This window comes from Crinia signifera, chromosome 6 (assembly GCF_055691185.1).
Source record: "Crinia signifera chromosome 6, ASM5569118v1, whole genome shotgun sequence".
NCBI classification, from domain to species: domain Eukaryota; kingdom Metazoa; phylum Chordata; class Amphibia; order Anura; family Myobatrachidae; genus Crinia; species Crinia signifera.
The window spans coordinates 259,308,793-259,334,496 of NC_139222.1; the positions used below are offsets into that span (position 1 = coordinate 259,308,793).

A 25,704-nucleotide genomic window follows, 5' to 3' on the forward strand; every position below is an offset into this window, starting at 1 on the left:
TCTAGGTAATCATATGGCACTTTGTACATGCCCCCCGGACACATTCATTAGGTACATTATGGTATATTGTAGCCCCCTCAGTCCTGTATTTATGTCATTGGGTAGATGTCTATTACAGCTGCCCTAGGTTATAATATGATGCCCTGGATAGAACTATAATTAATGCAGGGAGCAGAGCAGTAACCTATAGACTCCAGTGCGAACCAGAAAGAGTAATGGACTTGGTAAATATTAAAGTACAACACTTGGCGGCCTGTTTACAACTGGGTACGCACTAGATGACTTGTGAACGATACAATATAGTGATCGGTTTCCCTTGAACTCCCCGGAGCTCCAAATGATCTCATCGCAGGACAAATGTGTTCCCAAAATTGACAAACCATGCTGCAGAGAGAGTAAAGTGGGTGTAGACATGCTGAGATTTTGACTAGATTGTCCAAATCTCTTGCTTAAGGCCCATACACACACTGAGCGATTTTGAACTGAAAGAAGATCAGTTTTGCCGTTTGAGTTGCTCTGAGCTGAAAAGCCGCACATTGTTTACGACCCGGCCGAGGAGCGACAGGGTGTAGGGCCCGGCCGAGGAGCGACAGGGTGTAGGGCCCGGCCGAGGAGCGACAGGGTGTAGGGCCCGGCCGAGGAGCGACAGGGTGTAGGGCCCGGCCGAGGAGCGACAGGGTGGGATGGCTTTCCACAGCGTCCCGTCCACTGCAATATAGATTTCAGTTTGAACACACCTCACCCAAATCTAATGTGTGCTGAGCGATCTGTCAGGGCCAGTGTTCTCCAGGTAGAACACTGGCCCTGACACCGACCATTACTAGATTTATCCAGAATGCTGGATATTATAGCGATAGGGCCACGCATCGCTATCGCTATGGCCCCTGAGAGATGTAGGGGCATTTTCTAAGCAATCTAGTGAGATCACTTAGAAAATGCCCTAAAACCACCCTGTGTGTAGGCCCCTTTACTCTCTCTGCACATGTTAAATCTGCCCCACCTGCAGTGCACATGGTTTTGCCCATTTCAGTAAAAAAATTGCTTTTGCAATCAGGTCTGAATTAGACCCATAATGTGAACACACTGCATTCCCATCCAGTAGCATGTGGTCTTTGCACATGCGGCTCACTCCTGACTATACAGTCAGATTACGGGGGCACCAGCGGCCTGTGGGAGAACGCATCTATAACCATATAGTGTGTACACTAGACCATATGCTTGAATATATTGCTAACAATGATTATTATCCTGCGTACCCTTTATAATCTAGTCTAATGTGTATGCACCTTAAAGGGAAATAAATTCACTTATATCTTTGGCTCTTGTTATATTTTCAAAATCCATTATTTATTTTTTATTTATAAACCAGTTGTTACATAGCGCAGCAAATTCCGTTGTGCTTTTTAATTGATGACAGTGACTGCATTGTTACAGACAATCAAAACGATAGGAAAGCCCTTCTCGCAAGTTAACATTCTATAGGGATTAGCTGTCATTTATTGCATAATGGTCCACCACTTTGTAAATGTTTATGATGGGCTATACCGGTGCCTCCCAACCTCAGACAATATTAACTGTTGGGTACTTGAGGACAGAGTCACTCGGCAGGTGCACTCATTACTAACTCTTACATTTTAAGATCCACAATTAAAGCTAATTATTTCACTTGTGATTCTGTGTGGGGACCTGGAAACGTGAACTGTTGGGGGTACTTGAGGACAGAGATTGGGAACCACTGGGCGATGTCATACAGTGACCCAGCAGTGTTGGTCAGGAGGATAAAAGGTGTTAAAGGAGATGGTATTTGTGGACTGTACAGTGGGGACGTGATTGGATAGGAGAAGTTTATGAAGGGTATGTGGGCGGTTCTGGCATCTGATAAATTCGCTGAAGAGTTTTCAGTTTGGAGACAAGAGGAGAGTCTTATTGTGCATGGCAGAGGATTCTAGAGTGGGTGAAGCCTGAAGAAAGCCCTGTATTTGTGAATGGGAGCGAGTAACTGGTGTGGATGAGACACGTGAAGAGCGAAGAGGTCAGGTTGGGAGATATTTAGAGATAAGAGCTGTATGTTGGAGTAGTTTGGTTTATGGCCTTGTGTGTAAAAGTATTTTATATTGAATACGGTAGAATACAGGTAACCAATGGAGCGACTGACAGCAGTTCTGCAGACTCTCCACGTCTGACGAGGAAGATAAACCTCACAGCTGCATTCATGATGGATTGTAGTGGTGGGAGTCTGTATTGGGGGGAAGGCCAGTGAGATTCTTTCCAAGGCTGCAGCCTAAACCCTGACACTGCATTTGGCTTGTCTTCTCAGCGTAGACCGTTCTCCATCCACCCTGGGCATTGGGGGATATACCCTGCATTGGGACAGACTCTTATCCAAACTACCTTCAGTGCACACACACACGCGCGCACACTCACTCACTGTACTCCCAGTCAGCAGTGCCCCCCCTTTATCCATCCCCAATTGTATACAGCCACTTTAATCTAATCCAATCCAGCAATAGGCTATAGTAAAAACAAACCTTAAGTATAAGGAACTATCAGAAACTCAGTAATGTGTTTCAGTATTTTCGTACATTGTAACAACCCATATGATAGAGTGAAAATGTATTTCATTTTTTATTTTTATTGAGACCTCATTTATAAAATCACTTGACAATATGCAATAGATATTGGACAAAGTAGAGGCAGAAACTAACAAACAATTGCCCGGATACAATAACAAGCACGTGGGACCCATTACAGACAAAGATAAAAGGACATCTTCAAAATATTACAGTACTAGATGCCTAAATCAGCATTTACATTAGCCATGTCCTACTGTTTACCTTTAGTTAATACAAGAAGATAGAAAGATCCGTAGTACCCAGTACTGGTTGCTGGTCCATTGGTATAGGAACCAGAGAGGAAAGTGATACTTATGTATCTATGAATTCCCGTACTGCCGGTCTAGTGAGAAACAAAGTTGTGTTTTTTAAGGATATAATGTATTTGTTTTTTTGGTCTGAAGTGAAAGGGGAATTATGTCTGGTTCCCATAATAGTCAAAGCATTCCTCTAGTGTCTCTTTATTCACAACTATCTAACCAACCTTCAAGTATTGTATCCCTTCCTGCTGAACTCAATGGCAACAGTGATGTCTTAAGGTGCCCATACACTAGTGTGATTTGGGCCTTTTTCTACACATTGGGTTGATCGTGCGAAAGTTTCCAATTCGGTCTCTTCCTCCCGATTCAATGCATAGTGGCGTGATATTGCTTTATGAATAGGTTCTGGATATGTTAAAAGCCAGTTTAATGAGTTCTCCGAATTCTGTTCTGAAAAACGTCTCCAGACAGGAGACTGATAGAAATGTACTAGTAAGAAAACCAAAGGGTCAGGACTAACCGTAGCATTTGCAGAAACGATCATTGTCGGTGGACACTAGAGACCTAGGGGTACATTTACGAAAATGGATTGAAAATGGGATGTTGCCCAAGCAACCAATCAGATGCTATCTATTGTTTTCCAGAAGGTGTTAAATAAAGTAGAATCTGGTTGCTATGGGCAACATCCTGGCTTAGTAAATTTGCCCCATGAAATTCAACCGTCCCAATCTCCACGTTGTGAAGGTGTGATCAGCCATTCCATATATGAAGTTAGGATTATGAATGAGGGAGATGTAAAGACCGATATGCATTGAGACCAGCTCCGTAGTTTCCTAGTCGTCCACAAAAGTTAAAGTATCTGAGAGTTCCTGGTCATGTAGGTGAAGCAAACGTATTAAATCCATATCCCCAACAAACCTTATTCCAAAGAAATATTGGTATATACACAAATGTTTTTAAGGAGCCAATCGCACAAGTGTCGTTGGATGGCTGCGTGATTATGTGTAACAAGGTCCGGGAAATGTACAGCATGCCTCCATTAAAATTTGGCTGGATAAGTTTCCTTGTAAAGATATTCCAAATACATTTACTAAGCCATGCATTATTTGGTGAACATCTGTTTTTTGTTAAGATTGCTGGAAGTGATTGAACTGGATACAGTAGAAAGGGGATTGCTATGGATTTTCCACAGATCCGCTCTCCCTCTGCCTTCAGACAGAGTACACACCTTCACACACCGTGACCCTGCTGAGCGATGCTAGAACGCTCAGCAATATTGCTCGGCACACATTGATTTGTCAGCGCTTAGTGATCTGTCGGGGCCAGTGATGTAACTAGATTCATCCAGCCTGCTGGATACTAATCGCTGTGGTGATAGCGATGCGTGTTGCCGCACGCCGCTATCGCCATGCCCCTACACACTGAGTTATGCAGGGGCATTTTCTAAATTATCTAGTGAGGTCGCTTAGAACAGTGGTGTCAAACTCATGGCCCTCCAGCTGTTGTGGAACTACACCTCCCAGCATGCCCTGCCACGGTTTTAGCAATAAATTATATAAAATCTGTGGCAGGGCATGCTGGTATGTGTAGTATTACAACAGCTGGAGGGCCATGAGTTTGACACACCACTGGCTTAGAATATGACTCTCACTCTCTATGTGTGTAGGCCACTTAAGTCTGCCGGATGGCAAAGGAGGACTATTCCTATGTACGGAATTTGATTTTTATCCTATTGACTGAGAATTGCCTGGCCCAATGGGGTTGAGTAGTTGGTCCATTCATTTGTCCGCATTGACTTCTAATCCTAAAATTGTGCTCAGCAGGTTGATCCAATTGAGTATTTATTTGAGGTAAAGACTGTTCAGCATTGGCAAAGTAAAGGCGAATGTTGTCGGCAAAGCCTGAAAGCTTAATCTCCCGACAGCCAATTTTATTCTCTGTGAAGCGCTGCGGAACATCTATATAAATAATTGGTAATAAATAAAATACCCTGAAATGATTGCTAAGACCGAAGAGTACGGGGTAAAGGGTCCAACGTGCATATATGGGTATCACATCCTGCCCCTCCCCCAGTTGCGGCCCTGCACCAAGTAATATGCTTGGCTTTGCAGTGACATCACCTCGGTAGTCTGTGTTCTGCTGAGTATTTGGTCAGCCCATAGTACATGTGTCACCTGCTGAGACAGCCATTCTAAGAAGGTTCTTCTATGGAGTCTCCATTCTGCTTCTATGACAGGCAGGGTGCTGGGCACTGGCAATATGTACCACTAAGTGAGTAATGCTTTTGATGAACTTTGTAAATAGTCACTTGAGACCTGTAGCCGATCATGAAATGAACTTGCACCTAATGTCCTTTTATTTGCCATTGCGATGCATTGAGCAATCATTGTAGTGACAGCTGCTGGTGGCAGGATTGGTAATACTGTGTAATAATACCTCTACGGGTCAGCCGCCCCCAGACAAGGCTATGTACGGATTCTGGGTCCTGACCATTGTGCATCTTGTCTTGCAGGTGTTGTGGAGGGCGATCTGTCAGCCGTGGAAGCGTACAAGACGTCAGGAGGAGACATCGCCCGTCAGCTCTCTGCCGATGAAGTTAGTCTTTTGAACCGTCCGTCGGCCTTTGATGTGGGTTACACTCTGGTGCACCTGTCTATTCGCTTCCAGAGGCAGGACATGCTGGCCATACTTCTGACAGAAGTGAGCAGCCAGGGTTGTCTCGCCGTTCCTCCCTGCACTCACATACCACCCCTGGCGTCTGTACTGTACCTTCTTTCTCAGAGCCCCGCGGCCACGTTATTCCTAATGGCCGCAAACTGTGCCCAGCTTTCCCTTTACACAGTTTTATGTAAATACGTATCAATATTTATTATGTGCTAAATATTTCATGAAACGCTCCCAATGTACAGCATTACTTATGCATTGCAGCTGTTGGAGTAAGAGCCCTTCTGAAGAATGTATTCCCAGTATAAGCATAATGTTCTAGGTTTCCTCAGGGCAAACGCTTTGTATTCTTGTCTCAAAATTGGTTTTAATTCTCCTAGGTGTCTCAGCATGCAGCCAAATGTATCCCGGCCATGGTCTGCCCTGAGCTTACCGAGCAAATCCGCAGGGAGATTGCAGCTTCCATGCACCAGAGGAAGGGAGACTTTGCATGTTACTTCCTGGCAGATCTGGTGACTTTCAGTCTACCTGCAGGTGGGTACCAAACCCGTATAACACTGCTGGAAGCATGCCCGATGCCTACCTACAGTGGGACGCTGGGCAAATGGGATTGTTACATCCCACCCCTTCAATAGGAAATGGTGTAAGAATGCCGCACTATTAGTAACTTACTCACGCCCTGATTTGCATAGCTGCCCTGTCGTCCAATCAGCACTCTTTTCTGTTTTGCAAGTTAATGCTGCCCAGCGAATGAGCAGTAAGCTGGGTTTGCAAAGGTCCCAGTCGGACTGTTCCTAAGACCTAGCAGGGGGAATGAAACACAACTTTATTGCAAAGTTCCTTTTGAAATCAACGAGGCATTGTGTTCTATAATGGTACTCTGTGGTCTCCAGTGATTAGATCCAAACATATGTGTGGTTCACATTGATTTTCTGATGCATTATTGTATGTGATTGTGTACACCACAAGAGACTCTTCTATATGATTGCTCCATTTCACATATAATGGGACACCCCCCTGCTTGGCTATAGAGCACAGCTCCCTACCTGAGTTGACCCTGTGGCTTTTATCTCTGCAGACATAGAGGACCTGCCACCTCCTGTTCAGGAGAAGCTGTTTGATGAAGTCCTGGACCGGGATGTGCAGAAAGGTAAGGGCCAGCAGCTGCATGATTCCCCCATCACATCTAGCTCTGTTCTGCCACACCCAACACCTTTCTCTCCACTTCTCAGAGTTGGAGGAGGAATCTCCTATTATTAATTGGTCGCTGGAGCTGGGGACCCGTCTGGACAGCAGACTTTATGCACTTTGGAACCGCACAGCAGGTGACTGCCTGCTGGACTCTGTACTACAAGCCACCTGGGGTATCTATGACAAAGACTCGGTGCTAAGGAAGGCTCTACATGACAGCCTCCACGACTGCTCCCACTGGTAAATGTACCATGAACCCTGGAGGCCTTTGTTTTGCTTTATACAATTGGTCGTTTTGCATTCTTGTACGGTGACGCGTGGTCAGCGTTGTATTCTTTCTGCCAGGAACTTCGTAACTGCTGCCCCCTTGTGGTGGCTCGTCACAATTGCTTACGGTTACAGGACTAGTGTGACACGAGTCCCACAGGTGTCTGCAGTTACAGTGGAATAATCGCCCCCCCCTGTTGTTTCTGACTATCTGTGCCTTCTCTGTGCAGGTTTTACAGCCGCTGGAAGGAGTGGGAGTCTTGGTACTCCCAGAGCTTTGGATTACATTTCTCTCTAAGAGAGGAACAGTGGCAGGAAGACTGGGCTTTTATTCTGTCACTTGCAAGCCAGGTAAGCAGTAGAGGCCGTTGCTATAACGTATGGACAAGGAACCTCACCAGGCAGCAAGTATCCTGGCCACCACCTGTGACTTTACCACTCATCACAGCACTGCCTTACTGCGGGAGTAGACAGGTTGGGCAGTTACAGTACAAATGTTACTTTATTATATGACGGATGCATCCATATACACGTTCTCCCAGTGCCGCCTGCTGCTGACACATGCTGCATGAATGTATCACACTCCTACAGAATGAGTACAGCAGGAATGTGACTAGTCTTATAGTAGGAAGTGTTACATATCCCAAATTCTGCGCTTGCTCCTGCACTCCCACCTGTAAGGTCAGGACTGGGTTTATTCTGCAATGCCGTCCTGTTTCGTAAGGCTTCAAGATATTGCTTCTTCTGTGGCACACTTACCATGTAAAAGAAGTCTAATACAAAAGATATATTCAGGGCCGGTGCAAGGCACCGGAGCGCCCCAGGCGAGTCGGGGTGGGGGCGCCCCGGTGCCGGTGGGGGGGGGGGTGTACCTGTCCTGCGGCTGTGTATATAAAGCTTGCGGCGGCGGCAGCGGGGGGGTCCCTGCAGTCAAGAAATAACGAGCGCTATCCGCCTGGCTACGCGGAAGCTCTTCTGTTGTGAAAACACTGGCCGCACGGCGCACGCTGATTGGCTGAATCTCAGCCAATCAGCGTGCGGCCAGTGTTTCCACAACAGAAGCACTTCCGCGTAGCCAGGCGGATAGCGCTCGTTATTTCTTGACTGCAGGGACCCCCCGCTGCCGCCGCCTCAAGAAAATTTATATACACAGCCGCAGGACAGGTACCACCGCGGCACGGGTGGGGGGGGGGGGGGGCGAAATGCCGCCCTCCAGTGGCCAGCGCCCTAGGCAAATGCCTAGATTTGCCTAGTGGTGGCGCCGGCCCTGGATATATTAGATGTATGTAGTTGTTATTTTTGACCGCCCATTACTTGTAAGCAGTCCTATCAGTCTGTGTGGGCATATTGTGTGTGTAGCACAATCTCTCACCGTTTTCCATAGAAGCTGGTAATCCGGTGCAGGTCATAAGCTCAATTGCGTGCTAATGAGTATGGCAAGAGAGCAGGTCAGAGTTGGGAGGAAATTGATTTGAATCCTATAGGACACTAGGAGACCGTGTAATGATTGTCCAAGACAACGTGGTGTGCAAGGGAGCCAGGCCAGAGTAGGTTGCAGGAGGCGTGGCATGAATTGTTTTTGTTTGTTTGAGCTCTTCGGTTGGCCTATTGGTCTTAATATAACCTTGAACAATCTATTCCACTCTCCGCAATCTCTTCTATGCTGGTAACACACAAAGCTCTCCTGCCCTAGAGGCGGTGGTGGAGAGTGGTATAGTTAGCTCACCAAGGGGGAGATGCATCAAATCTTGTACCAACCAATCGGGTTATGTCATTTTTGTAGCACCGCCTGTAAAATGTCAGAAGCTGATAGAGAAACTACCAACCAATCTTTGATATATCTCCCCAGATCTACAGAAAGAAGAGCAGCGGAAACAATATGGTGTCTATAGCTAGTACAGTCTCACAGAATGACAGTGTTGTGATGTTGTTTCTATTTGCTGTATTATCAGCCATTTACAGAATGTTACCCCTTGACAATTAACCAGAATTGTAATGAGTATATGTAGAACATACATTGTTTCCCGAGAGGGTAATAACACCGGTCCTAGGTTACAGAGCTGCCTGCCCCTCTTACGTTGGGTATTTTCTTCTTGTGTCCTAGCCAGGGGCCAGCCTGGAACAGACGCACATCTTCGTTCTTGCGCATATTCTTAGAAGACCAATCATAGTATATGGAGTGAAATATTACAAGAGCTTCCGCGGCGAGACTTTGGGCTACACTCGCTTTCAAGGTACCACCAACCTGTGCGGTCTGTCTGTGGCAGTGTACTCTGTATACAGGGACCCAAATCCTGCAGTGTGTTATGCATATACCCTCTTACGGTTTGTAATCTGTAGCTTTAAATCTACTTTGCTGTCCATTTATTTTCTTATAGTCTCCAAGATATTAAGGAGCCCATTTATCCAACCATATTTCTGCCATTTCCCCGAAAACATATAGCTGCAAATAAGTATTACCAGAATGTATGACGGAGGGGCTGGAGCAGATATCTCTGTTACAGTATCTGCGGTGATCCCGCCGTTCCAACTGGCAGCTGCAGCGGATGCGATGCTGCCACATGTAGCTGTATCTATGGCTTACACTTGGCATTTTCAGCTGGCAGAGGGATCCCCTAGAACCCCACCTTACAAGGTCGCTGTGCACTGCGCACTAATATTGCATTGCAAATACATTCACTGATAAACTGGCCTTTATGTTTTTTTGTTTTATAAAGAAAAATCACCTGTGTTGAAGTTGTGTTCCCCACAAGGCCTTCTCTAATTCCACATCTCCATAATTCCACATCTCCATAAATCTCCAATCTCGTCTGCCTTCATAAACCCCCCCTCTTTACGGTCGGTCGATTACCGTTGCCTTTCCTCTACCCTGATCACTGCCTCACATACTTGAGTTTAAGATTTTGCCTGTGGTGTGCCCCTTCAGTAGAATGCGTTCTCTCGGTCCATTAGACTCTTCCCGAGCTTCAAACAGGCACTGAAAACTCACCTATTCATTAACCACTTCAGTGGTATGCCTGGAAATTTTCCTGGCTGAGCTGGGCTGCAGGAGCGGACTCTCCCGGAACAGGAGGAGGTGTGCGCCAGTGCTGTGCACCACCTCTAGGGGCATGCAGTTGAGTGGTGAGTATTTCTGGTCCATGACAAACCTGGTAGGTTTGTCCTGCCCCAGCAAAACCCACCACTGAAGGGGTTAAAGCATACCCTTCCACTGCATAACCTAGGGCCTTATTCTAGTTCACTCCTGGCAAATTCCTTCTTAGATGGACAAAACCATGTGCACTGCAGGTGGGGTAGATGTCACTTGTGCAGAGAGAGTTAGATTCAGGTGGGGTTTTACTTCAAAGTGAGATCTACATTGCAGTGTAAAAATAAAGCAGCCAGTATTTTCCCTGCACAGAAACAAAATAACTCACCCAAATCTAATTCTACATCTGCCCCCCTGCAGTGCACATGGTTTTGTCCATCTACGAAGGAATTTGCCAGAAGAAGTGAACCAGAATAAGGCCCCCAGTCCTGTGGCTGCTCCTCCAACCCCCAGCCTCCTGCCTGGACCATCTCTGCCTGCCTTCAGACCACCTCCTGCTTGCTTTCCCCTTTACATCATCGGTCGGTCACCCCTTCCCACTAGGATGTTTGCTCCTCAGAGCAGGGCCCTCTCGCCACATTTCACTTACAACTCTCTCCTGCTACTTCCATCTAAGCTGTATTGTGTATTGAATTGTGGTGCTCTTTGTTATCTGTACTCTATTTTATTATAACTTAACATTACAGTAAATTCCTCCCTGTACTGTTCTATTGTGCACTGTTTGTGCGGCTCTTTATAAATAAAATCTATATCTCTATCTATCCCTAAAGTGCGGGGTCTTAATAAGTGGCAATATTGCCCATAGAAACCCCATCCTAATCTTGCTATTCTCTTCTAAAAGGTACTAGATAACAGAGAAGTGGAATCTGGTTCCTATGGACAACATCTTCTCTTCTAAAATCCCACACCATAGTAAATAAAACCCCTTATTCCTTCATGCTACTAAAATAAATAAATAAATGCATGGCTCCTAGGAAAGAAAGCCAGTATATAGAAATAGTTCGTATAGACAAAAGCTGTGTGGCCAAGCGGCAGGATTAATCCATGTGCAGAGTGCCATAGGGCCGATGTCTCTTCAGCCATTATGTAGGTTAAGTAATACAACTTGTAAAACAGTCCTCTGCGGGGGTGATGTGCCGGGGAGCAGAACAGACGGATATTTATTCAGTGTCCATACTGGCTGCCTGCAGAGGACTTGTATCAATTGGAGGGTTTATAAGATCATGTGATCTTTATGTACGGAGTGTTTTGTGGTCATTCCAGGTGGGAGGCGTCACGGCTGTGCTGTAGGTGACCTCTGTGCTTTCTTCATCAGGAGTGTACTTACCGCTTCTCTGGGAGCAAAGCTTCTGCTGGAAAAGCCCTATCGCCTTGGGCTACACAAGGGGCCACTTCTCCGCCTTGGTCGCCATGGAGAATGACGGCTATGACAATCGCGGGGCCGGCGCAAACCTAAACACCGATGACGATGTAACGGTTACGTTTCTGCCACTGGTGGACAGTGAGAGGAAACTCCTGCACACACACTTCCTGTCTGCGCAAGAGGTGAGTCTGGTGTCGCGCACTGCATATAGTACTGTCACCGTTTTTGTGATTGTGTAGCGTATGTGTCTCAGGATGCGTGGAGGCTGTATCACAGGGCCAAACAACCAAATACTTGGCGATTGGCCTGATTTAGAGATGTATACTAAGACATTTACAGCTATGATCCCATAGAAAAAAAGAAAGACGCCGGTGTATGCTTTAGACCTGGGGTAGCCAACTCCAGTCCTCGAGAGCTACCAACAGTGCATGTTTTCCAGATCTCCTCACAGATTCACAAGTGAAGTAATTACCTCCACCTGTGGATCTTTTAAAATGTGTCAGTGAGTAACGAGTGCACCTTCGCAGCAGCAGGTTGTCTGGAAAATGTGAACTGTTGATAGCTCTCGAGGACTGGAGTTGGCTACCACTGCTTAAGACACTAAGGGGCTCTATTCAATGCTGACTTCCCTGCCTCCAAGTCCGCCTTCACAAGCAGTCTGGCTCATTCTGCCGAGAACGGCCAGGAAGTGACACACTTCCGACCGCAGCTTGCCTCTTCCTGGCCGCAGATCCCGGACACACCCCTTCTTGTCCCGCTGCAGGCGGGACATTGAATCCCGCCTGCTGTTTCTCGATCGAGCAGAAGTTTCTAACATAGAGGTGCCCATATGTTTTGGCCAAAAAAACTAACAGCCAGTTGACCACATCAGGTGGGTTTCAAACATTCCTAAGGTTCCAGTACAGAGCGTGGGACCTTCCCATGGGCCACCACAAACCTATACTGCTATCTGGCCGCTTTGCAAATACCAGAAACTGCATACCAACATGTAGCGGTGGTGCAAATCAATTTGTAATCAACCATTTGAGTAACGCTATGGTTGTGTAGAATGGCGGCAAGAGTGGCGATACAAGCACCACAGTTTCTGTGTATGGGACTGCAGTTATATTCTGAGGCATGCCTTTGAAAACTTTCCCGACATGCCTGCGCTTTTGCCGCAATCTCTGTACCTCCTCACTGTGAGCAGCACGGCCAGGGTACCAGTCAACCAGCAATTGCTAAACTGCGTCATTTATCAGCATTGCGTACATCCCTGTATCAGGCTCCATAAGTGCTGTTAATATCTTTCGCAAGTATTCAGGTCATCAGCTGTTCCGCAGGGCATCGACCAGCTTCACAGAGGTTGTCCTGTAATTAAACTGGCAGCCAGAAGCTGCTGCTGAGGTGTCCACATTAATCTTCTCAGCAGTGCTCCGTGCATGGGGCTGTATCATCTCTTCTGTGTTATCTTGTAACTGCTTCAGGCAATTCCTCAATCATTCATGTTCTTAAGCGTATAGCTTGCAATGGTTATTGGAACTACTATGAAGAGATAAGTTGTCCATATGTCTGATTTAAGGTTTGTATAATTAAGCTGATTTCAGCTGCTCTATTATGTAGTAAGCTCAGGTCCAAGAAGAATTGCACCACACATATATTGATCCACCATTTATCTAGTAAACACATAATTGCTTCAAATATTATTATGTTGCAATATGTTCTATAGAAATAACTTTACTTAGACCAGTGATGGGAACCTTCGGCCCTTCAGGTGTTGACCTACACATCCCAAGATGCCCTGCTGCAGTTTCGCTATTTGACCATGCTAAAACTGTTACATGGCATGCTGGGATATGTAGTTGAACAGCAGCAGGAGGGCCGAAGTTTCCCCATCCCTGACTTAGACCATGGGAAGGTTCTCCTAGTGGGTGGGGTGGGGGGGTACTGTATGTAATTCTTTCCTGTCCCAAGATTACTGACGCTGTTTTTTTGCTGTTTAGCTTGGCAATGAGGACCAGCAGGAGAAGCTCCTGCGCGAATGGTTGGACTGTTGTGTGACTGAAGGCGGGGTCTTGGTAGCCATGCAGAAAAGCTCCCGCCGCCGTAACCACCCACTAGTGACACAAATGGTGGAAAAGTGGCTGGATGGCTACCGTCAGATTCGCCCATGCACGGCGCTTTCGGATGGAGAGGAGGACGAGGAAGATGAGGACGAGTGAGAAGATCCTCTGGAGTAATGGCTGATCCACACAAACACACACACACTGTGTGTCATTACTGGGACCTGAGGTAATGGGACCCTGCCTCATCTGCTTGAGGCCTGACGCGGGGAGGAATGATCCAGCCCACCCAGTCCCGGGAAACCGCACCTGTAGCTCCGATGAAAACATCCTTATGTTACCAGGACTGGACACTGTTTTGTTTTTCATTCTGTCTCTCCCTACTACTCTGGGTTGTAAATCTTGGCGTATAATGCATGTGTTGTGCAGCAGGGGAGAGTGGACTTTTGAAGGTTAAAAAGAAAAAAAACCATGATCAAAACCCATCAGAGCAATGGGCTGGTCATGTTTTGCTTTGCCCCTAGTTCCTGCCCTCCCTTTTTTTTTTTTTTTATTGCAAAGCTTTATTTTCATTTTTCACTACTTTGTTTTAAACTGCCCCTCACTTGATGTTTAACCCTGGCATTACTAGACAGGCCAAGAGTATATTGCACAGTTACACATACACACACATATGGCTTGTGGCTGTCTCGAGCAATAAAAGGGTTAAAGATACTTAATTTTTAGGATTCTATACACAAGTGGTAAGAACACTGTATGTGACCTGCCACCTGCACAAGCAATGATTGGTCTCAGGTGTCAGACCGAAACCATTTTAATTTTCCTTTTACAAAATAATGAAATAGTGGTAATGAAATAGTTAAGGAGTGTATGGAGAAGACCTGGGGATACTTTTTCGCGCACCCTGAGTGCGGTCTTATCCCGTGTCACCTGTTATGTTTTTTTTTTTATTATAATTTTTTTTTCCCCCCTGAAAACTTTATATATTTATTTGTTCGAAAACACTTATTATCCTCCTTCTCCTCACACGCAGGAATTAGGTTCTAAAGCGATTGTGTGCAGTTTGCCAGCTTGAACTTGATTGCGAATGTGACACAAATACATCATCTTGCTGTGAACTTTTCCTTGCATTGTGGTTACTGTCGTTGGTTATTCTTTGACCTTCTCTGCGCCCAAATCCAATGGTCCTTTTTTATTTTACTGGGGTGTAGTGAAGGCTCTATCTGCAGAACATGGGAGAGTAGGAGGTATACTGGGAATGTGTCCCTTTATTACATAATATTCTATTCTTGTATCCTTTAAGGGAGTTATATCAAAGTTTGGGTACAGAGAAAGTACCAACCAATCAGTTAGTAACTGTCACTTTACAGGTTGTATTTGTATGTATATATACATGGGGCGATTTCAGGGTGCCATATTGCTTAGAAATGCCCCTACATCGATGTGTGTAGGGGCCCTAGGGCTATTTCACTAGCTCCGGCTTCTGCTGGGTGGCGAAATCCCGCACGGCCAGGAAGCCATGCCGCACACAGTAGTTTACAATGGAGGGGATGGCCACAGCCCGCACCCGCCCTTCCAGTGGTGGGATCCGGCGGCGCCGGCGTCCCTTGAGAATGGACACATTTGTGTCCATTATTAACTACTGTGCGCGGCACGGCTTCCTGGCCGTGCGGGATTTCGCCGCCCGGCGGGAGCCGGAGCGTGTGAAATAGCCCATAGCGTTACGCAGTCCTACATGACACTTAATTAATATCCAGCATGCTGGATAAATCTAGTCAGATCGCCGGTCAGGGCCAGTGTTCTCACTGTAGAACACTAGCCCTGACCGATCGCTCAGCGCTGGTACATCACTGTGCAGCGCTGAGTGATCTTCATTGCTCAGATTGCTAAGCAGTGTAGGCCCTTAACATGACCAATGGTGCTTGCTTAGCACTTGGAGAGAGATAGTCTCCCCCATCTTAATTAATACCACACAAGACTGCGCAGAAAGTTCTCTCAGGACTAATACTGTGACCATATCTTTTTTTTTTTCCTTTCTTTATTTTACTTCAAAGTGTCTGGAGCAGTCTCTGATGCCTGAATTTGTCCATTTCAAAAATTAAACCGCAGTTCAGAACACACAGAACATTAAGTGCAATACTACAGCCAGTCTACGTCAATGTAACAGGAACAACGTAAAGTAATAAAAAAATAACAGAGTGGAATTCAGTGTTAGAAAATACAGTTATTTTGTATATAGACATTAGATTTCCTGAGCCAGTGGAGCAGATGGACAGACGAGAGACAAACATCACAACAAATGATTCCATTCAGTCTGGTGACTGCTAGAGAAGGTGGTCCGGGGGGGGGGGGGGGGGGGGGGAAGAAGAGAGAGAATGTTCCTGGATTTGATATATTGGTCCCTCCTGGAGTTTGCACCGAGTGTCCCCAAAGGGACAAGGACAGCAGTGCGTTAGGCGTAAAGCGGACAGGTGCTGCTCACACAATGTTCCTTATCCCTGTTGTGTGCTTTCGGAGGTGTAGTTTCCATGGTTGTGTGGTTACACTGGCTGGTTGCTGGGTCTTCTGACCACTCCAGATCTAGCTGCACTGTTGGCCCGACTTGCTGCATGTTCTTAGGCTCTTTTTGTCCGTCACTGGCCTCTCGTGAACCAAGCTTCTTCCTTTGGATTGGATTGCAGAGCAGCCTGTGTGGTTAGAGGCTGCTGGGTAGAATGGGCACTGAGGGATGAGTGGTAATGAATTATTCCTTATGTGACTGCAGGAGAGCTGGCAAAGGCCAGTAAGGAATCTGCAGAGAAAAGGACAACACCCATTAGCAGGTTCATCTTCTGCTTTTACAGAGGTGGTAACAATGGCCCTTATTCAGATCTGATTGCAGTACAAATTTGTTGTCAAAATGGGCACAACCATGCTGCACTGCAGGTGGGGCAGATTTAACATGTGCAGAGAGTTAGATTTGTGTGTTATTTTGTTTCTGTGCAGGGTAAATACTGGCTGCATTATTTTTACACTGCAATTTTTAGATTTCAGTTTCAACACACCCCACCCCAATTGAACACTCTGCACATGTTACATCTACCCCACCTGCAGTGTACATGGTTTTGCCCATTTTGAGAACAAAGTTGTACTGCGATCAGATCTGAATAAAGCAGCCCATACACGCTGCGATGCCGGGCTGTGCGTTCTGTGCTTTGAGGTGCTCGCTCCCGCGGCACCTCATCGCACAGTACAAAAAGTAAGTGCTTGCACATACTTTTTGTACTTAGTTTTCATTGCATTGCATGCAAAACGCATGCACAGGCAATGCAATGCAATGTGATCCCTGCTACTGAAGCCCACAACGCACGCCTGCATCGGGATGTGTATGGGCTGCTTATGGCCCAATATTCTTCAAGACCTGAAACTATTCCTGGTACATAGAATAATAGCATTCACAGGGCAGTGTTGGATCTCTGGTCCAACTGCCCCACATATTGTGTAGTTTACGCCAGTTCTTCATAATGAGCTGTGAATTCTGCAAGGTTTTGATTAGGTAGTGTACAATCCAGTGCATAGTATAGTCAGTCACAATGTTTATAGTCCATATTGGTGGTTCTGGGCTCCGGGGAGTTTTAAGGAAAATCTCATTCTCAAAATTGTCCATAGCCAAAATCATGCTGTGTGTATGCTCCTCTACACTTACTGGCTTTCCAGTCACAGCTCAGTACTGGCAAGCTGTGCTGTATCTGAGCTGGTTTATTGGGATGCAGTCAAAATCCCGAATGGGTTGTAATACCGACAAGGACAAAATCCCAACATTTAAAATCCCGACAAGGACAAAATTCCGACATTTAAAATCCTGACAAGGTCAAAATACCGACATATAGAATGTACAGGTGAAACTGTTAACATGACTTTTATATTCACTGTTTTTTGACCCGACAGGCGGTATTTCATGCCCTACCATCCACTAGGGCGTGGTGGGAGAATAAAATAGTGTCCAAAGCATAGCGAGCGATGCGGTTCACCTCCAACTGTGTCCATGTCGACTGTGTCGACATTCGGGTAAAAAAAAAAAGTGAAAAAAATCCCTCATGACCTGTCAACCCAAAGCCATGTTGACAGTTCCACCTGCACATTCTATATGTCGGTATTTTGACCTTGTCGGGATTTCATACAGTATCTGGTTTAATAACGACTTTACACGAGTGCTGGAAAGAACAATAGATGTGATTGACTTACCAAGTACAGGAATTGGAAAAAGGGCCAATTCTTATTTATGTAATCTAAATAACAATCACACAAGCGGTTTAGAATACATTAAACACTGTGGTCACCTAACCCTAGATATAGGAGAGGTGAGGGCAGTAGGTAGATGCATACATCCAGTTGTGCTCATAAGTTTACATATCCTAGCAGAATTAGTGATTTTCTGGCCATTTGTCGCACAAGCTTTTCTCTCACTCATGGTTAGGGGTGCCGGACGGGTTCCCGACAATCATTTACCCGACGTCGGGATCCCGACTGTCAAAACGCCGACAGCCGGGTGCCCGACGGCCACCTGCTATTTTCCCTCATGGGGGTCCACGACCCCCATAGAGGGAGAATAGAATAGGTGACTCGCGTAGCGAGCCCGCAAGGGGCTTTTTTTTGCACTCGCCATGCTGTCTGACTCTGGGCAGTCGGGATCCCATACCACACCCATGGTTAGTGGTTTGGTGAAGCCATCTATTGTCACACAACTGTGTTTACTCTTTTTAAACCATAATGACAACAGTAACTACTCAAATTACCCTGATCAAGAGTTTACATACCCCATAAGCTCAAACGGGCGAAAGTTTGTGCTTATGCCCTTCTCAAAAGTTTTGTCAAGTGAAGATGCCTGAGTAGGTTTGTCCTACCCCAGGAAAACCCACCACTGAAGGGTCCACTTGAGGGAATCTGTCTGGTGTGTTGTATTCAGTGCTGTTGAGAGGAGGGGAGAAGTGGGTACCTTTCTCTCGGGTCTCCCGCGCTCCCTCCTCACCTGCTGCAGAGACCAGGCAGTGGGAGTAGAAGGTAGAGGCTGCCGCAGCAGCACAGCCTCTCTTCCCAGCCCACGCTGCTCAATGCCTTGTGCTGAGCGGGTAAGAAAGGCCTGTGCATTAGCTTTTTTTTTTTTTTTTTACAGGGGTGTGGCTATGCACCCTCCCATTAACCACACCCTTCTTTTGCCTTGGTTGTATTCAGACGGTCTTAAGCTTTCCAACGAGATGTCAAAATGGAGAAAATAGCATGGACCCTTATGTCAGCACCCTTTTGGGGTTGTCCGCTTAAACCCATCTTCGAACTTAGATTGTCCATTAAGATGATAATGTAGTGTGTAAAGTTTGAAGACAATTAGGTAAAGCATCCGAGAATTATCGTGGAACACACACACACATATATACATATATATATACATATATATATACACATACACAAAAGAAGTTTGCAGCGCTGCGTGCGATTTTAAGCCCGCCGCTTGCATCGCCGCCAGTTCCCTTTGCATGGCAAATTCGCCCGCACGGCTGCGATTGGATGTTTTCTATAAACATCCATTGGCAGCCTAGGGGGGCAACACCTACATCATTCGATGGTCACCGACCATCGAATGATGTGGAGCGTACACACAAAACTAAGACACTCTCAGGTGTCTTAGCCTTGCGTGTGTCCTGTAGGAGGATAGGGCGGGCAGCTGACATCCCTGGCACTTGCGTCATCAGGTCATTACCATGGGAACGCCCATGAAATGCTGGGCATTCCCATGGGTATATCCCCTGACCCGCTGCCACATGCCCCCTACCAGCACTGTTTTGCGCGACCGCCTGGCAAACACTCTATTCTCCATGGCCGATTCACGGTGGTATTCAATGCTGCTGGCAGGGGGTTTCTGCAGCAAGGGTAGGCGAAAACAAACCATCCTCGCTGTGTAACCCCCGCATCTGGTGCTTACCCTATTCAACGTTCCGGTGGACTCTTCACCATCAGCGAGGATTCTACTGAACGGTGAGGTTCGTCACGAATGCAGTGAGCCCGCTGCAGCTAGCTGCAAGCCTTGTCACCCAGCGAGGTGTAAATGGCGAGTGCAGAGGGGTCAGTTGAATAATGACCCGTGCGCTGTGACGGCTCGCCAAAGACCATTGAATATACCCCGGTGTATGCACATGCGCAGAAGAAATACATTGCACTCCTCTGCGAATTCACATGGGAGTGTATCACCGATCATAAGGTCCATGGTCTCCTATTGGAACCTAGAAAAGAAAAATCTTCTCGGAACAGAATATATGAGCGACTAAATATATATTTTTTTGTTTTATATATTGTTGTATTTAGTAACTAGTGTGGGGCTGCATACTCATAGATGGGGAGGAGTATTGGTCATGGGTATGTTTCCCCATATTACAATTGCCCTGTAACAGGGGTTCTCAAACTTGGTCCTCAGGACCCCACACACAGATCACGTTTTCCCAGTCCCCCGGCAGGTGCACTCATTACACATTTTAAAAGAGCCACAAGTGGAGCTGATTATTTCACTTGCTTCTGTGAGGAGAACTGCAAAACATGCACTGTGTGGGGTCCTGGGGACCGAGTTTGAGAATCCATGCCCTATAATACAGTGAACAGAGATTAAACTCCAGGCTAGGGTGGTAATCAGTAAAAGACGTGATCCGAGTAGTGTAGGGGGCTGACTGTTCCTGCAATATGCCTTATAATAACAAGACTCACTATAAAGTAACAAAACTTATAGTGAAACTCTTCTCAGAGCAAACTTATTATAGCGTCCCTCTCCCCACAGCAGCACAGAGGAAGCATGGGGGGCATGTATCACAGTCACGATTAGGGAATAGCCCACTTGTCCTTCTTGGAGACAATAAATGATACAGCCGCCAGGTCTGAGAATCTGTTAGAACCCCAACACAATGCGGTGGGCGGGTGTCAGCCGTAGCTACATATAATCCCAACACAGGCTCACACTCCTGCTGGGTAATGAGGGAGACCCGATGTAACAACAGGACGGATGTGGAGAACTTACATGCTGGAGGCAGTGATCAGCGTTTCTCTCCCTGGATTGGCTGCACACACACAGATCTGTAACAAAGGAAAGATGGCAGTAATGATAACAAGCCCTGGACATTACCCAGCTGGCAGCTGTATAATGCTTTAGTCCAGGCATGTCTAACCTGCGGCCCTCCAGCTGTTGTGAAACTACACATCCCAGAATGCCTTGCCACAGTTTTGATATTAGGGAATGCTAAAACTATGGCAAGGCATGCTGGGATGTGTTTCACAACAGCTGGAGGGCCGCAGGTTGGACATGCCTGCTATAGTCAGTCTGTCACACCAGGTACTCATTTGATAAAAACAAAATCCATCGTGCAGGGGTGTAGCATATTAGATTGACACCATAAAAGTCAACATACACAAGGTTGACACTGGAAAAAGGTCAAAGTAAGTCACTTTTTTTTTCCCCCGAGTGTCCATGTCGACCATATGGCGTCGACCTACTGTATAAACAATGTCGCTAAGTCAACTATCAATCAGCCATCTAGATACCAGTGCAGTATATGACTGAGATACTATAAATTGGCTTCTCACCTGTAGGTGGCGCCATTCAGCTCCACATTGGTCCCTGGAGCCTCCATGGTCGGCCACTGCGTTGCTGCCACTAAAAATTCTTTGTTCACACAGTTTCTGAGGCTATCTGGAATCCGTCCTTTAAGAGACATCACAACTTGTCATGTGTTGTATTTGACTTGTTTGACTATCTGCTACTTCCCATAGACTAGCAATGATAACAGTAATGGTAACAGGATATAGTTAAGGTACACGCAATAATGATCACAGACCCCTAACAGGCAATTTTAGGCCTGTCCAATTTCTCTACTGGCAGTTGCTATTACAAGCATCTGCTTATAGCCACTCTCTAGAACAGGGGTGGCCAAACCTGTCCTCAAGACCTACCAACGGTGCATGTTTTCCAGGCAACCTGTGGATCTATAGTAGGATTGAATGCAGCAGGTTTTAAAATGTGACAGTTAGTAATGACTACAGCTGTGCACCAGCTAGGAAACCTGGAAAACATGGACCGTTGGTAGATCTCGAGGACTGGTTTGGCCACCCCTGCTCAAGAAGGAGAGCCGCTGGCAGCACAGACCTCTCACCTATATGTACTAATGTATAAGATGACTTAAAAGATACGTTGTGTCACCGCCAGCATCCCCCCAATGTTATGTCACAATGGGAGGACACCGGCTCAGCAGTGCTCAGATCCTGGATATGCCGCACTATATGTCCCCCTTGGAGGGCGCTGTGAGGGCAGTTTATTATATTGTTGGTAGAAGCGAAACCAGCCCTTAACCCCTTCCTGACAGAGCCAGTTTTTGCCTTCCTGACAGAGCCCTTTTTTTCAAATCTGACATGTATCACTTAAGTGGGGATAACTTTTTTTTTGCTTTTACTTATCCCAGTGATTTTGAGATTGTTTTTTCGTGACACATTGTACTTCAAATTAGTGGTAAATTTTGGTCGATACAGTCTGTGTTTTTTTGTGAAAAATACCAAAATGTTGTAAAAAAATGGAAAATTTAGCAATTTGCAAAATGTTAAATTTTCTGCTTGTGAGACAAATATTCATACCACTCAAAATAGTTAATAACTAACATAGACCATATGTCTACTTTATGTTTCCATCATTATTTCAACTTCCTTTTAATTTTTTTGGACACTAGGAGGCTTACAATATGAATAGCAAATTCTCAAATTTTCAAGAAAATTTCAAACACTGATTTTTTTAGGGACCAGTTCAGTTCTGATGTGACTTTGAGGGACTTGTATGTGAGACACCCCCATAAATGATGCCATTTCAAAAACTGCACCCCTCACAGTATTCAAAACAGCATTTTGGAAGTTTGTTAACCCTTTAGGTGTTTCACAGGAATTAAAACAAAGTGTAGGTGAAATTTCAAAATTTCATTTTTTTTGCAGATTTGCAATTTTAATACATTTTTCTAAGGAACACAGTAGATTTTACTAGAGAAATGTGACTAAAAATTGATTCCCCCAATTCTTTTGTTTTCATAAATATCCTATATGTGGCCCTAGTGTGCACGTTGACCAAACCACAGGCTTCATAATAGAAGGAGCACCTACTTGATTTTGGAGCCTCCTTTTTATGAGATTATTTTTTAGGCACCATGTAGGTTTCTAGGCACTATAAGATGCTAAAATTTAGGAACCCCCCCACAAGTGACCCCATTTTGCAAACTACACCCCTCAGGGAATTCATCTAGGGGTATAGTGTACATTTCAAACCCCCAGGGGTTTCACCAATTGTGGTACAACTGGGCAGTGAAAATGAAAAATTAAATTTTTTACACAAAAATGCAGTTCTGGCTCAAAATTTTTCATTTTCACAAGGAATGAAGGAGACAAAGCACCCCAAAATCTGTGCCCTAATTTCTCCCGAGTACGGCAATGCCTCACATGTGACCAAAAAATACCATTTGGGTGCATGGCAGGACTCAGAAGGGAAGGAGTGATTTTTGGATTTTGCAGCTCAGATTCTGGTGGAATGTTGGTGGGTGCTATGTCGCATTAGCAAGACCCCCCAAGCACCAATACAGTGGAACCCCCCCACAAGTGACCCCATTTTGCAAACTACACCCCTCAGGGAATTCATCTAGGGGTATAGTGTACATTTCAAACCCCCAGGGGTTTCACCAATTTTGATACAACTGGGCTGTGCAAATGAAAAATTACATTTTTTACACAAAAATGCAGTTCTGGCTCAAAATTTTTCATTTTCACAAGGAATGAAGGAGAAAAAGCACCCCAAAATCTGTGCCCCAATTTCTCCCGAGTACGGCAATGTCTCCCATGTGACCAAAAAATACCATTTGGGTGCATGGCAGGACTCAGAAGGGAAGGAGTGATTTTTGGATTTTGCAGCTCAGATTCTGGTGGAATGTTGGTGGGTGCTATGTCGCATTAGCAAGACCCCCCAAGCACCAATACAGTGGAACCCCCCCACAAGTGACCCCATTTTGCAAACTACACCCCTCAGGGAATTCATCTAGGGGTATAGTGTACATTTCAAACCCCCAGGGGTTTCACCAATTTTGATACAACTGGGCTGTGCAAATGAAAAATTACATTTTTTACACAAAAATGCAGTTCTGGCTCAAAATTTTTCATTTTCACAAGGAATGAAGGAGAAAAAGCACCCCAAAATCTGTGCCCCAATTTCTCCCGAGTACGGCAATGTCTCACATGTGACCAAAAAATACCATTTGGGTGCATGGCAGGACTCAGAAGGGAAGGAGTGATTTTTGGATTTTACAGCTCAGATTCTGGTGGAATGTTGGTGGGTGCTATGTCGCATTAGCAAGACCCCCCAAGCACCAATACAGTGGAACCCCCCCACAAGTGACCCCATTTTGCAAACTACACCCCTCAGGGAATTCATCTAGGGGTATAGTGTACATTTCAAACCCCCAGGGGTTTCACCAATTTTGATACAACTGGGCTGTGCAAATGAAAAATTACATTTTTTACACAAAAATGCAGTTCTGGCTCAAAATTTTTCATTTTCACAAGGAATGAAGGAGAAAAAGCACCCCAAAATCTGTGCCCCAATTTCTCCCGAGTACGGCAATGTCTCACAAGTGACCAAAAAATACCATTTGGGTGCATGGCAGGACTCAGAAGGGAAGGAGTGATTTTTGGATTTTGCAGCTCAGATTCTGGTGGAATATTGGTGGGTGCTATGTCGCATTAGCAAGACCCCCCAAGCACCAATACAGTGGAACCCCCCCACAAGTGACCCCATTTTGCAAACTACACCCCTCAGGGAATTCATCTAGGGGTATAGTGTACATTTCAAACCCCCAGGGGTTTCACCAATTTTGATACAACTGGGCTGTGCAAATGAAAAATTACATTTTTTACACAAAAATGCAGTTCTGGCTCAAAATTTTTCATTTTCACAAGGAATGAAGGAGAAAAAGCACCCCAAAATCTGTGCCCCAATTTCTCCCGAGTACGGCAATGTCTCACATGTGACCAAAAAATACCATTTGGGTGCATGGCAGGACTCAGAAGGGAAGGAGTGATTTTTGGATTTTGCAGCTCAGATTCTGGTGGAATGTTGGTGGGTGCTATGTCGCATTAGCAAGACCCCCCAAGCACCAATACAGTGGAACCCCCCCACAAGTGACCCCATTTTGCAAACTACACCCCTCAGGGAATTCATCTAGGGGTATAGTGTACATTTCAAACCCCCAGGGGTTTCACCAATTTTGATACAACTGGGCTGTGCAAATGAAAAATTACATTTTTTACACAAAAATGCAGTTCTGGATCAAAATTTTTCATTTTCACAAGGAATGAAGGAGAAAAAGCACCCCAAAATCTGTGCCCCAATTTCTCCCGAGTACGGCAATGTCTCACATGTGACCAAAAAATACCATTTGGGTGCATGGCAGGACTCAGAAGGGAAGGAGTGATTTTTGGATTTTGCAGCTCAGATTCTGGTGGAATGTTGGTGGGTGCTATGTCGCATTAGCAAGACCCCCAAAGCACCAATACAGTGGAAGCCCCCCACAAGTGACCCCATTTTGCAAACTACACCCCTCAGGGAATTCATCTAGGGGTATAGTGTACATTTCAAACCCCCAGGGGTTTCACCAATTTTGATACAACTGGGCAGTGAAAATGAAAAATTAAATTTTTTTACACAAAAATGCAGTTCTGGCTCAAAATTTTTCATTTTCAGAAGGTATGAAGGAGAAAAAGCACCCCAAAATCTGTGCCCCAATTTCTCCCGAGTACGGCAATGCCTCATGTGTGACCAAAAAGTGCCAGGACTCAGAAGGGAAGGAGTGATTTTTGGATTTTGCAGCTCAGATTCTGGTGGAATGAATGGTGGGTGCTATGTGGCATTAGCAAGACCCCCGAAGCACGGTGAAATGATGAACCTAATAATCCATAGATGTGTGGTATATTTTAAAACACTCCTTTATACATAGGCCGGGTTTGTCGGGGCAAGTTTCACAGTGGAAAATAGTTTCCTTTCTTATTCCCTTTTTATAGCAAACTTTGCACCTTTTTTGTGTCCTGCCCTTTCTTGCAGTGGAGGGGATTTCGTTAGGAAAATGCTGCCCTGGTACAATACGGGGGCCAGTACTAGAAGTACTGGGGCCCTCTGCCTGCTGGTTCC

At 45.6% G+C, this 25,704-nt stretch overlaps 2 protein-coding genes across 7 annotated transcripts in view; one reads left to right on the forward strand and one right to left on the reverse strand.

Annotated features, from left to right (window-relative positions):
• The window catches only part of ZRANB1 (zinc finger RANBP2-type containing 1), a 64,163-nt gene extending 49,561 nt beyond the window's left edge, over positions 1–14,602 (forward strand). For 2 of the 4 annotated variants that reach the window (XM_083149443.1, XM_083149444.1), the window contains exons 3-10: positions 5,385–5,572; positions 5,917–6,070; positions 6,615–6,686; positions 6,769–6,967; positions 7,225–7,345; positions 9,099–9,228; positions 11,398–11,627; positions 13,425–14,602. In XM_083149443.1, coding sequence (XP_083005569.1) covers positions 5,385–5,572; positions 5,917–6,070; positions 6,615–6,686; positions 6,769–6,967; positions 7,225–7,345; positions 9,099–9,228; positions 11,398–11,627; positions 13,425–13,643 — 1,313 coding nt within the window. In that variant the 3' untranslated portion in view covers positions 13,644–14,602. The remainder of the gene's footprint in view (positions 1–5,384; positions 5,573–5,916; positions 6,071–6,614; positions 6,687–6,768; positions 6,968–7,224; positions 7,346–9,098; positions 9,229–11,397; positions 11,628–13,424) is intronic. The other 2 variants (XM_083149445.1, XM_083149446.1) reach the window with 2 other exon arrangements.
• A 904-nt stretch (positions 14,603–15,506) lies between these two features.
• The window catches only part of CTBP2 (C-terminal binding protein 2), an 84,841-nt gene continuing 74,643 nt past the window's right edge, over positions 15,507–25,704 (reverse strand). For all 3 annotated transcript variants that reach the window (XM_083149440.1, XM_083149441.1, XM_083149439.1), the window contains 3 exons: positions 21,084–21,201; positions 20,521–20,576; positions 15,507–16,275 (listed from right to left, as the gene is read on the reverse strand). In XM_083149440.1, coding sequence (XP_083005566.1) covers positions 20,537–20,576; positions 21,084–21,201 — 158 coding nt within the window. In that variant the 3' untranslated portion in view covers positions 15,507–16,275; positions 20,521–20,536. The remainder of the gene's footprint in view (positions 16,276–20,520; positions 20,577–21,083; positions 21,202–25,704) is intronic.